This window comes from Rutilus rutilus, assembly GCF_951802725.1.
Source record: "Rutilus rutilus genome assembly, chromosome: 17".
Lineage (NCBI taxonomy): Eukaryota > Metazoa > Chordata > Actinopteri > Cypriniformes > Leuciscidae > Rutilus > Rutilus rutilus.
This window is the reverse complement of record NC_140230.1, coordinates 30,243,838-30,255,676: the sequence shown is the minus strand read 5'-3', so window position 1 is coordinate 30,255,676 and position 11,839 is coordinate 30,243,838. Positions and strand designations below refer to the sequence as shown.

At 36.6% G+C, this 11,839-nt stretch overlaps 2 protein-coding genes across 4 annotated transcripts; both read left to right on the top strand.

Moving 5' to 3' along the window:
* The first annotated feature begins 132 nt into the window (after positions 1–132).
* Positions 133–4,075, top strand: LOC311275603 (membrane-spanning 4-domains subfamily A member 4A). 2 transcript variants are annotated; one of them, XM_084384737.1, is made up of 8 exons: positions 180–451; positions 1,117–1,175; positions 1,320–1,524; positions 1,795–1,896; positions 2,179–2,235; positions 2,437–2,589; positions 2,706–2,807; positions 3,526–4,075. In XM_084384737.1, exons 3-8 carry the CDS (start codon positions 1,351–1,353, stop codon positions 3,604–3,606), a joined length of 669 nt encoding a protein of 222 aa, XP_084240863.1. In that variant the 5' UTR covers positions 180–451; positions 1,117–1,175; positions 1,320–1,350; the 3' UTR covers positions 3,607–4,075. The 2 variants fall into 2 exon arrangements, with proteins under 2 accessions (XP_084240862.1, XP_084240863.1); XM_084384736.1 differs by lacking the exon at positions 1,117–1,175 and having other exon boundaries at positions 133–451.
* A 1,440-nt stretch (positions 4,076–5,515) lies between these two features.
* LOC311275545 (uncharacterized protein) lies at positions 5,516–10,467 on the top strand. Of its 2 annotated transcripts, XM_084384654.1 has the most exons (8): positions 5,516–5,690; positions 5,850–5,950; positions 6,494–6,604; positions 6,682–6,738; positions 8,649–8,765; positions 9,143–9,211; positions 10,137–10,250; positions 10,369–10,467. In XM_084384654.1, the coding sequence occupies exons 2-8, from the start codon at positions 5,891–5,893 to the stop codon at positions 10,453–10,455; spliced, it is 615 nt and encodes a 204-aa protein (XP_084240780.1). In that variant the 5' UTR covers positions 5,516–5,690; positions 5,850–5,890; the 3' UTR covers positions 10,456–10,467. The 2 variants fall into 2 exon arrangements, with proteins under 2 accessions (XP_084240780.1, XP_084240781.1); XM_084384655.1 differs by lacking the exon at positions 9,143–9,211 and having other exon boundaries at positions 5,583–5,690.
* Positions 10,468–11,839: the final 1,372 nt, after the last annotated feature.

Below are 11,839 nucleotides of genomic sequence, written 5' to 3'. Positions count from 1 at the left end.
AATATGAACTCAATTAAACTAGGAATCTTTTCTCTTTTTTCAGTTTTTAGGTTGTGTAAGGTTTATTTAAGTTAACGTGTTGCAGAATTATATTATTTTAAAATGCATTCGAGTAAAACGTGGTAGTTCTGTACAGTGACGAGGATGCATAGAATGTGGTGTAACCTGTAAGTGACTGGGAGTGACATAGGGAAGTAACCAATCAATCAGATCCATAGGCCTAAATGCTACCCAATCAGGAAGTGAAGAAGTTAATGTATGTGGCCAATCTGTACAAAACAGATGGAATTGGGAAACCCCATCCATGAATATCTGACAGAAAGTGCGTCACTGTGGCTGAAGGGGTTAAACTCAGTGGGAGGAGAAGGAAGTTTAATTTCCCGTAAGGTTTTTCTGTTGTTGTTCAGTCAGTAAATGACGGCGCTCGTCAACTGATCGGTGAATAGAATCGGTAAGTAAACATGTTGCAGTTCGTTATTTTGTATAAATACAACAAGCTATGTTTCCAGCGTTGATAAATTCGTACTGCGTAGTGAACTTTTAAGCTAACCGTTCATAAATCGCTGTTATGATGGTTATGCCTCATCTGGCTATCTAGGCAACGTTTGTGGTATTGTCGTCTTAACATCAGTTTAGTAGTGCTAAGCTGCTTGCCTAGACGGCATTGTTTGGATATATTATCGCAAAAATATCTTTTGGAATACTTCCATGACTCTAAGGCCTAACTTACTGTTTTGTAATAGCTGTTTTTGCATATTGCATATACATCATGGCCAGAGACATTAAATTATGTTAAGATCAGTCTAGTATTTTTTTTTCTATGCATAGCCTAAATTATTAATATGACCTACATTTTCAAATATGCTCGATACAATTCGAGCACATTAAGTAACGTACAAAATGCAGCGTGATTGACTTCCATTTCCGTATACTATTATGTGTATTGTATCAGGAAGGTGTGTGATAAAACACACCTGTTTTATGATATCCCCTATAAATATAATATAATTCAGTCTCAATTGTATAGTTGTACATTACATTGTTTGCGGCAAACATTCTTCTTAAAGGGATAATTCACCAAAAAATGTAATGTTGTCATTGCTTACTCACCCTCAGGTAACCAGACAGTTGACGGGTATACCCATTGACTTCCATAGTAGTAAAAAAAAAAAAAAGTAAGTAATGACTTAAATTTTCATTTTTGGTTGAATTATCCCTTTATGCGAGCTAAAAAAAAGGTTTGCGGCTTTAATCTGGAAATGAGAAACGGGTTTGGGGAGTCCTGGTTCATGAGTTTTTTTACTTCCTTGTTGTTGCAGCATAAAAGTGAGCCTCATATTTCTGTGAGATATGGCCTCTTCAATGACTACTGAGGCTAATGGAGTGAGGGTAGTGACCCATGTTATTCCACTGGAGCAAAAAACTGAGTCTCCGGACCTAAAGGCGAGCTTGGTCAATCAAGAAAAGTCCAACCTGCCACCAAGAACAAGGATGTTCCTGAAGGGGAAGCCTATGTCACTGGGGGTGAGAGCTGGGCACATGTATTCAGATGCAGTTTCATACCAATATTAAATATAAGTTTAGCTTTATTGACAGCATGTTAATGAAAGAAAATAATTTGAACTCACAGCGATGATTTCAGCCTAAATCATTTTAGCAATTTGTAAAAGATGCTGTCCCTAATTTGTTGATTTTAAATCAACCTTCCAACTCCCTCTGTTTAGATGAAATTGATACAGGAAAGTTTGTTTTGTTCATATTTTCCTGAAGTGCGTTTTGTTTGTGTTTGTGCAGTTGGTGCAGGTTTTTAGTGGTTTGGTAATCATGACTCTGTGTACCATCACACTACTTGTCAGCATGCTGCGTGCTGAGTTTGTAATCTGCCTTGGACTTCCTGTGAGTAAACACTCTGAACCCTAATAATACTCCAACATAAGACATATTTAAATGTATATAAGCTTTATAATCAATTATGCACAGTAAATGTCACGAACAATAAATAATCAGATTTATTCAATTATATTTCAATGTCTGAACATATGGATAATTGTGCTTGTGTCAGTTTTATTTTCTTCTTTTTTTTATTAACAATTTCTTATATAGCCTTTGTAGTTTGGTTCAGGTTAATGAAATATTCAACTGAATACATTCAAATGAAATACATTTTTGTTTGTTCAGTTTGTCATCTCTGGGTCTGTGGCAGTTGCTGCACATAAGAGATCCAGTCCTTCTCTGGTGAGCAAATTCTCATATTTCCTTTATATTTTATCATTTTTAAACATACCTGTTGTGTTCAGATATCTACAGCATTCGGCACTCTCTCTGAAGACTCAATAAATCGTCTACAGGATTTCATGAAGTCTTCAAATGTTTCTTGAAAGCCTGAAAACGCTTTCTTTCTGTAAGAAATCCATTTTTTGCTTTGTGTTTGTGCAGATCAAAGCCACACTGGCCATGAGCCTGATCTGTGTTCCTCTGGCTGCTGCAGGAGCCGGATACTTCAGTTGGGAGCTCAGCAACAGACCCGGAAATGACCCTTGCAACAGCAGAGATTATTGGTCTTGTTCAAACATGTTTTGGAGATTTAATGTACGTCTGTATCTAGTAATGATCTCAAGCTCAAGTTTACATTTAATGAATGCTGATACATGTCTTCCTGTAGCATATTCATATGACCGATCTTGACTGTCTGTTTTTTTATTTAGAATTTGATGGATGGAATGAGGGGTCTTCTGCTGGTGCTGTCTGTTCTTCAACTGTGCGTGTGCATCGTTCTGTCCGTCTTTTCCAGCCGGGCCATCCTCCAGGTAATAAGTGAACTGAAAGAATATGTGTCAACCACATGACAAATTAGTGAATTATTAGTAAATGATATTTGGAAAACTTCAGTTCTCAGTTACTGTTTCCATTCAAAATTGTGAATTTACCTTATGCGCAAAATTGGAATATCGCATAAAACATTTTCGGATAAAGCACCGTTTCTGTATTCCATATCTTCCATTTGCTTTCATCAAACACAACATAAGTTCTATGAACTCAAAATTCAAAATGTTTTTACTTGTAGATTCACATTCAACCAGCTTGCATTTTAAGTTAATATGAACATTGATGGTGCATAATAGTAATAGTTGAGCAAACTGAAAAGGCTATATGGGATTCTATACAACAAAGCAATATATATATATATATATATTGCTTTTATTTCTGAATAACAAATATTTCTGTTATCCTAATTCCCCATGCTTTGAGCAAAAATACTAATTATTCAAGTGCACCAACAGTGATCAAACTGAGCATGCTCTGCTAGGTGAACCCTCACAACCAAACTTGACATTACAAGTTCTTGCTGTTTAAAGTTGCTCAGACTAAATGGCTGACAAATTGATAAATACTTTATACAAAGACAACTTTTTCTACATGCAATAATTCAGACAATCTTTAAAATGAAAGTCGGATTTTTTTTTTTTTTTTAGATTGTGACATACAGACGTGATCTAACAACATCATGTTTTTTTTTAATTCCAGGATGATGAAACTGATGTTGATTCCTGCGGCAGTGAAACCAGTCTCCTGAAGGTTGGGGTGGATTGCGCCTCCAAACCCTGAACGGCCACACGCTTATGGCCAAGGTTTAGCCAAAAGTTTAATCATGATCACATAACCTAAACCTTATGATAAGATGGTTTGTAATTTTTGCGGTATCACCTGGTATACATACACACTTCTGTACGGTAATGCTCTGTGGGACACATAGCACACTTCTTGCTGACTTAATGAATAAAATGCACTTTGTATTTCATTTTTGCTCTTGCATTGTTTTGAGAACGATCTAAACTATATTAGCGTTCACAGCAACAGACGTGCTGAAGTCATTGATTATAGCGCTTGCTGAAGTTCTGTCACCTGCCACTTTAAATGTTTGCACTCTGTAAGGTACAGTGGGTTCTGATTAAGTTATCGGTGTTGGTGTGTACATTTTAGTACTTTTTTTTTTCTTCCATAAAATTATATGAAAATATGTTTTTGGAACATTTCATATTAAAATCATTCAATAAATTTTTTTCAGAATTTTAAATGTGTATATAATTTTTACATTTGCAGTGGATTCAAAGTTTATGCAGCTTGCACAATCTGTCTTCTATACTATTTACAGGTTTTTTGGGTTTTTTTTTTTTTGAACAGCCTATTTAAAGTGGATGTGATGTCACCACCCTTCAGAGGCTGGGCTCATGAATATTTATTAGCTTGTGTCAGGTAATCGACCGTTCAGTCACATATTTTGGTAATATTCCCAGCGCTTCACTTGATACTATTCATAAATGTCCTGTATGGTGTAGTTTTTCTTTTTTCTTTTTTTTTTTTTCTCAATTTCAACTTTTTGTCATAATGACTTTTTATGGCATAATTTTTGCAATAATCTCATAATTATAAGCATGATATATATATATATTTTTGCTGGCTTTTTAAAAACAATATTTTTTTATGGCTTCCATAAATTAATGTTTGAATAACTCTAAGAAATTAGAACACTAAGATTGGGGGATTGTCTCAAAAAATACATTTAATTGTTTCATATAACATCAAAGTCGTATTTGCCTGAGGAAGTAATCATAGCAAGAACATGTTGTTTGAGCATTTTCCATAGGATCTGTATTGGATGATTTTTTCCCCATGCAGCACTAAGTAAAAAGTACACGTCAGTCTATGGAAATAGCCAGTACCCTACAACATTTAGAAAACCGTAGCCTACAAAAAACTTTCTATTCTAAAATGGTGACTTGGTATGTCATAGTTGTGAAATTAATCTTATAATTATGACTTTTTATGCTACAAACATGATTTACAAAAGTACTTTTTTCTTATGTGGCAGAAATGAGCTACCCTATTAATTAGGGGGTCAAGACATGTTCCTGGGTCAACATTCCTATCCAGAAATTTTGTCCTACCGCTAAACCTAACCCTACCCATAACTTGGGAAATGACAGGTGAATAACACTGATATAGACACACCTAACCCTGCTTGTAAGTCTAAACTTGACATAAACTGTAAACTTAAATCTGATTGGTTGACTGGGACGTTGTTCCAGGATCAACAAGTATCTATTGTCTATATTTTTTTTATTATTTACAGAAATTAGGAATGTTCATCATTAAAGTAATTAATTAAAACAACAATAATACATTTTTTTACATTTTAGATTTTCCAAAAATTACATTTTAGATTTCCAGAAGTTAAGAAATGTCATGATGTTTAGTTGTTTTCTTATTTTAAATCATTTTAAGCCATCTTGAGGTCCCCTTGGAAGTTTGCTGAGGCCCCCTAGTGGGCCCCGGACCCCTGGTTATAAAACCACTGCTTTACTAAGACATACACACCCATCCATAGCCCATATTTGGCCAAGGCATTATTTAGGAAGAAGATAATAATTTCAAGAATGTATTAGTCAGCATGGTTTCTCAGAGCACACTCAGCTCTTACACTTTACATAATTCATAACAGGGTTAAAAATACCCCTCTTTCGAACGCTTGCAAGGGTGTTTTCTAGAATAAGGGCCGGTTGGATGAGTGAGTTTTGCTCGGGACCGAGCCAGCCTGGATTTCTCCTTTAGCCGCCGCCTCCCCTCATGACATCAACACTGCGGAGAGCCGCGCGCGCTCAGACTCTGCTGCAGAACGCCAGTGCGCAAAGGTAAGTGAGCGCTCCTCATCACACACGAGCGTGTTAGTACACATAAATAGTGTGTGTATGGTAAATATTATTTTCAATATGCATGGGGAATGCTTTAGCTCGTGTCCACGCCATACCAGCATGTTTTGTTGACGCGTGCTGTTGTGATTGTGTTTGCAGCGGATCGTGTGCTATTGATGAGTGATTGGTGATCTATCAGGATGTCGCTGTACGCGTCTCAAATTAAAGCTTTTAAGAGCGCAGAGCCCAAGACACTTGGCGTGAGTTTCACTACAGCACACTATCACATTATTATATCGATAATCGCTGCTGTTTTATCTCTATCGTTACAGATGTTTGATCAAATAGCCATGCTGGATGTTATAGACTGAGCAGATTGTTTGCATATTGTTGGAATGCTGCATATGAGATTTTAGTCATTCAGTCGGTGGTTTCCTTCAGAAGATAATATTTAGATTTAAGTGTAATGTAAATGCACAATGCACACGTAGTTTATTTATTAAAAGACATCTGGCCAACATCCAAGGACACACCCATATCTGAGAAGAAACGCATACTGACAGACTGAACTCAGAAAAATAATGTTAAAACAATTATAAATTCAATTAATTGTTCTGGGTATGGCAGTAAAGTATTTTATCTTGATTTATTTGTTTTTATTTTATTTAATACATAACGGTGGCTTAACGCAGTCTTGTTTTTTAATCAAGAATAGAATGAATCTATATATATTGAGAGTATACCAACACACACAAGGACTGCAGTTTGTTTGCAATTCTAATATTTTCTTTGCTTTGGTTTAGGCTGTTGAGATCGTAATTGGAGTGTTGACTGTCATTTTGAGCTCAGTTGTGTATAAGCTGCACTATCATATCCAGCGTGAAATCATCATCCTCATCATCAACGGTGCTCAGGTACAAATACACATACATGCGGATAGATTTGGGATGTTTAAAATCAGTAATGTAACACATGGCATTGTTTCCTACAGCTTGTCATAACTGGTGTTGTCCTGGTGCACACTGGGAGGAAGCCAACTAAATGCCTGGTATGAACACACAAATATTAAAATCATCTGAAAATAAGAAAGTGTAAGAAAAAGAAGTTTTACTGTCAATTTTTACAATTTCTATTGTCTCCTAGAAGAAAAGGTTCTATATAGAACCTTAACGGGTTCTGTCAAGTGCCTCATATAGAACATTTTAGGGGTTTAGTTTGAATTAATTAATTTAGTTTGAATTCATTTTTTCATTTTAATTAAATTATGAATTAAACAGCTTGGAAACATACATTATCACTAGACATTTCTCTTTATATAGAACCATTTTGGCATTGAGTCAAGAATCTTAGTGTTCTACTGTATATAAAACCCCATTGAACCTTTTTTTGCTAACAGTGTTAGTACAGTTTGCCAAAATTCTCTGTCTCTGAGGGTGTTTACACGACAATGATGTACTATAAACGGAAACGTTTTTCCTTTCGCGTTTTTGAAGTTTCTCATACGGATGAGATGACAACGTTGTCAAAACGTTCCCTGTTCGCACGGATCCGTGAAAACTACTAAAAACGCCTTATTATGCATGCCAGGCCAGTAGTTGGCGATGTCACTTTGTAAAGAAAAACAACGCGCCTGTGCGCACGCATTCTTCTACGTATGTAAATAATGCGTCTTTTCTGGTCGTAGTAGTGGTGCAGTAAATCCACACTGCTGAAGAAGCGTTTATAAACTCAATATCTTGAGCAGCACAAATGTAACTTAGGAGAGAAATAGCTGTGTGTAAACCTCACTCCCCTGGCCTCAAGAGGTGTGCTGGCGACTGATGCTAACAGCTGCGGTCTTTACCGTGCTTGTTAGCACACCCGCCTCCCACGCCGGAGACCCCAGCTCGAATCCCGCTCGTAGCGGGTCTGGTAGAACTGGTTACATTTGGTGCCGTGACCCGGATGGGAGTGAGGTTAAGAGGGGTGAGTGTAACGTAGGCCAGTTAGAGCTGTGTGTATAAACCTCACTCCCCTGGCCTCAAGAGGTGTGCTGGTGACTGATGCTAACAGCTGCGGTCTTTACCGTGCTTGTTAGCACACCCGCCTCCCACGCCGGAGACCCCAGCTCGAATCCCGCTCGTAGCGGGTCTGGTAGAACTGGTTACATTTGGTGCCGTGACCCGGATGGGAGTGAGGTTAAGAGGGGTGAGTGTAACGTAGGCCAGTTAGAGCTGTGTGTATAAACCTCACTCCCCTGGCCTCAAGAGGTGTGCTAGCGACTGACGCGGCTGCAGTCTTAAGCGTTCTTGTTAGCGCGCCCGCCTCTCACGCCAGAGACTCTAGATCGAATCCTGCTCGGATCGATTAGGACAGGTTACACAAATTCGCGCTTTTGTGGTTTACATGGAGACGATAATGGTACAAGCTTGCGTTTTCACAACGTTGTCATGTACATGAACGGCCAAAAGCGCATAAAAAGTTTTTTTAAGTTGAAAACGGTGTTGTGTAAACGCTCCCTGAGACTCCAAATATAAAGATTTATGTTAAAACCTATGCTTGAATGCATACAGGACCTTTTAATCGAATGCAGTCAGTTGACACAAATCATGTCAGTCTTTCTCTTCTCATTTAAAATCCTTTAAGCTCCCTCCGTCTGAAAGGACCTTGCGCTCCGTCCTGTATTGACCAAATTAAGTGCAGCCTCAGCAACAGTATCTCTTGTATAGTCAAACTTCTAATGACAAAGGTCTTCTTTACATGTTATTTTGACCAAGAACCGCCCACTTAGATTGCAAGACATTATTTGACTGGCATGTGAAGTGACCAATCACATTTAATATTTTTACATGTCCTTTAGAGGCAGTGGATTTTCCATATATTTTTGAGCATTCATCATCGGAAGTGAGATTATTAGAATGAGATTGGAAATAAGATTATTATTTATTGTTGAAGTACATGTCCGTTCATTTGTCGCAGGTGCTGACAACCATTGTTCTGCAGTTACTAACAGCAGCATTTGATATTGTTGGATTTGGGCTCATGGCCAGACACATCCCATTCAGAGGAGAGTCGTACTACTACAGGGACACAGAGGTAAACAAACAGAGACGCTCCTGCTCATCCTCGAGCCAAGACACCTTCATTCCCACAAGTGACTGAAGATTACATACTATTAACAATATATAGTAGGATGGGACTCAAGGATGTCTTCAGCTATTACAAAATGGGAAAATGTTATACTTCAACCAGCCAACTTGCTTTGTTCAAAAAATGATTTCAAATTTTGAGAGCTGACAGTTTTAGTTCTGTCTGTCCTGTACATGAATCAGAAAAGCCGATGATTTTGAGAGTAGGAATCAGGAAGCTGTACATCAATCTGAACATCGGTCTCTGTCAGACGGCAGACTGTGGTTGAGTGTGTGTGAGCAGAAAGAGAGATGTGACGCCAGGCTCTGTCCTGCTTGTTTCAGTGGTGTTGTGACCCACTTCACTCTGTTTGGGCTTGCTGTGGAGAAGGAGAGAAAGGGGGACATAAAGAGGTGAGTTACATTACAAGCTTTACGATGCAGCAGGGAATACCACAAACACATCCTGAGACTCCAAGCAGGATTAAAACTCTAATTCGGTTCAAGATGAATGTAATCTGAATTCCCCCCAGTTATAGACAAACACAGATTTAATGCACATGATTTAATGTTATAGGAGAGAACTCACATTCATTTGCTTTTCGTTGCAAGTTTATCTTAGTGGTCGACTGATGTGAGTTTCTCAATGATGATAACTAAAGTCAGTAACTAAAGAGCAGCATGACTATATAATGTTGATATATCGATGTTGTTATTACTAACTAAAACGATTAAAAATCATAAAGTGAGGTAGTTACACTTTACTACATGTACTTACTATAATAATACCAGTGAATTATGCATAATTACAAGTAACTGTATTGTAAGTAAATGTAATTAATTAATATTACTCAATATTAATTGAGTAATATTACTTATAATTAACTTAATATTAAGTAATTATTTTTAAAAGTTTTATTTAAAACTACAAAAACTAAAATTAAAAAAGAAGAAATTAAAACTAAATTGAACTAAAAAAACGAGTAAAAACTACTAGAAAATTACTAAAAATAAACTTACTAATAATATAAAATAAAAGTATGAAAAAAATAAGTCAATATATTATAGCAGTATATAAATAATACTAAAATAACACTGATGTACAGTATATATCCTAGGCTAATGTGAAAATGGACAAATATCGAAGTCACAATCACTAAATTATACTTCTGAAATATTATTTAATTGATTCATTGAAGTATAACATTTTCCATTTCCTTCTCTGTTTATATTTGTATCATTAATTTGCATGTGATTATGATTTACCATGTAAAAAGATATAAATACAGTGGTATTGACCTGTTGGAATATATTATGGTATTTGTGGTTTGTATTACAGTTCTTAGTGAATGGGATCTTGGGAACACTGATCGGTTTTCTGGTGCTAGCATGTATTATCGGTTTGGTTGTGTCTCTTTTTGGGGTCTACGCACTTTCTGTTAGTGCCATTAAGGTACGTAGTTCAACACTGCTATTAAAGATAATTATGTTCTGTTCCAGATATCTACCGGTATTAATGTTTTTAAGGCTAATTTATGAAACTGACTGTCAAACTGACTGTTTTCTCTTAGGAAATGACACCCATCCCTCACTCTACTGCAAACCAACATTATGGTGCTGGCGCTCAGGTCCAGAATGCGATCCATGCTGGAAACTGACAAAATAAGAGACATTCAGAGCAGAAGGGTACAGTTTTAGCACAGTTTTACACCAACTACAAAAGAGGACTGTTTCACCTACAAACCACTCACAGGTAAACAACCACAACAACAGAAAAAAGAAAAAAAACTTTTGTGATGTAAATAATTTTTTGGAAATAAAATGGATAAAATCTTGTTTTTTGCTTAGCTGTTGCTCTTACAGGCTGTAGGACTGCTGTAATTTGGAATGCTCAACTTAAAAGTTATCCGTACCTAATTCATTTTTGCTCTTACAAACTTCTTCTTAGCATGTAACTCTAAGCAAATGTCTACCCAGAAATCTTGACCAGAATCCAATGTTATAGATGTATGTTAGGGGGTAAGTGTTCATCGTTCTTAGGATATGTGAAATTCAGCTTTAGGTACATAAAAAAAAAAAACAGAAAAGGAATTATGGTGAATGGGAACGGTAAGATGGTTCATTGATTCCGATTTGTTTTGTCGCATTTTGTGCCACCTTTTGCATGAATCTTTATATCGGTCAACATGTTTGTTTTTGCCACATGAGGACATATGGGGTAACATTTATCAAGTTGATGTTTGTTTGAATTGCAATTTGAAACCAAAAAAATCGAACAACATTGTAAGCAGGCCAAATAGTTATAAACACAAAAAAATCCTGGCTTGATAAATGTGGCCCATGTACAGTGAAACTCCTCTAAAGCAGAGTAATGTGAATTTAAACACCCATGAATTACTAAACAGCATCGCTTGGCTTTTTTGTCATCTCGTTTTATCCGTACTGATTCTTCAGGAAAGCTATGATGACTGCCAACTCTGTAAGTGCCACCACTTGTGACCAAAATCATGGACACCCTAATGACTAAAGGTCAGAGGTTGAACCCTCAGTCAAGGGCTCGACTTTGGTGATGTAAAATCCTCTTGTGGAAGCATGTGTCGTTCGTTCTGTGTCTGTAGATCTTTGTCTTTATGACAGCATGTGAGATTTACATTGTGCCTGTTCTCTGTGACCTCTTGACGTGTAGTAAAATGAAACCATGTAGTATGTAGTTATATGGCTGTGTTTGTGTTTGTATTTGACTGGATGATATTTCAAATAAACATGATTTAATACACAATCGGATGCTCTCATTTTATTGCTTTATTTGTCACAGTGCACAAACACAATCAAATCAGTAGACGTGAATATAAACTCTCAGCAAACAATTGAGAGTACAGTTTAATCCAGAAAATGGGTTTCAAAATCCAGATGCATTTTTATAGAATTTTATTGTAAATTACTAGCTTGTTTCCACCACGGAATAAAAAAATAAAAAGTTAATTTTGCATCTTTTTATCTCACAATTCTGACTATTTTCAATTGCGAGATTATCTCAATTCA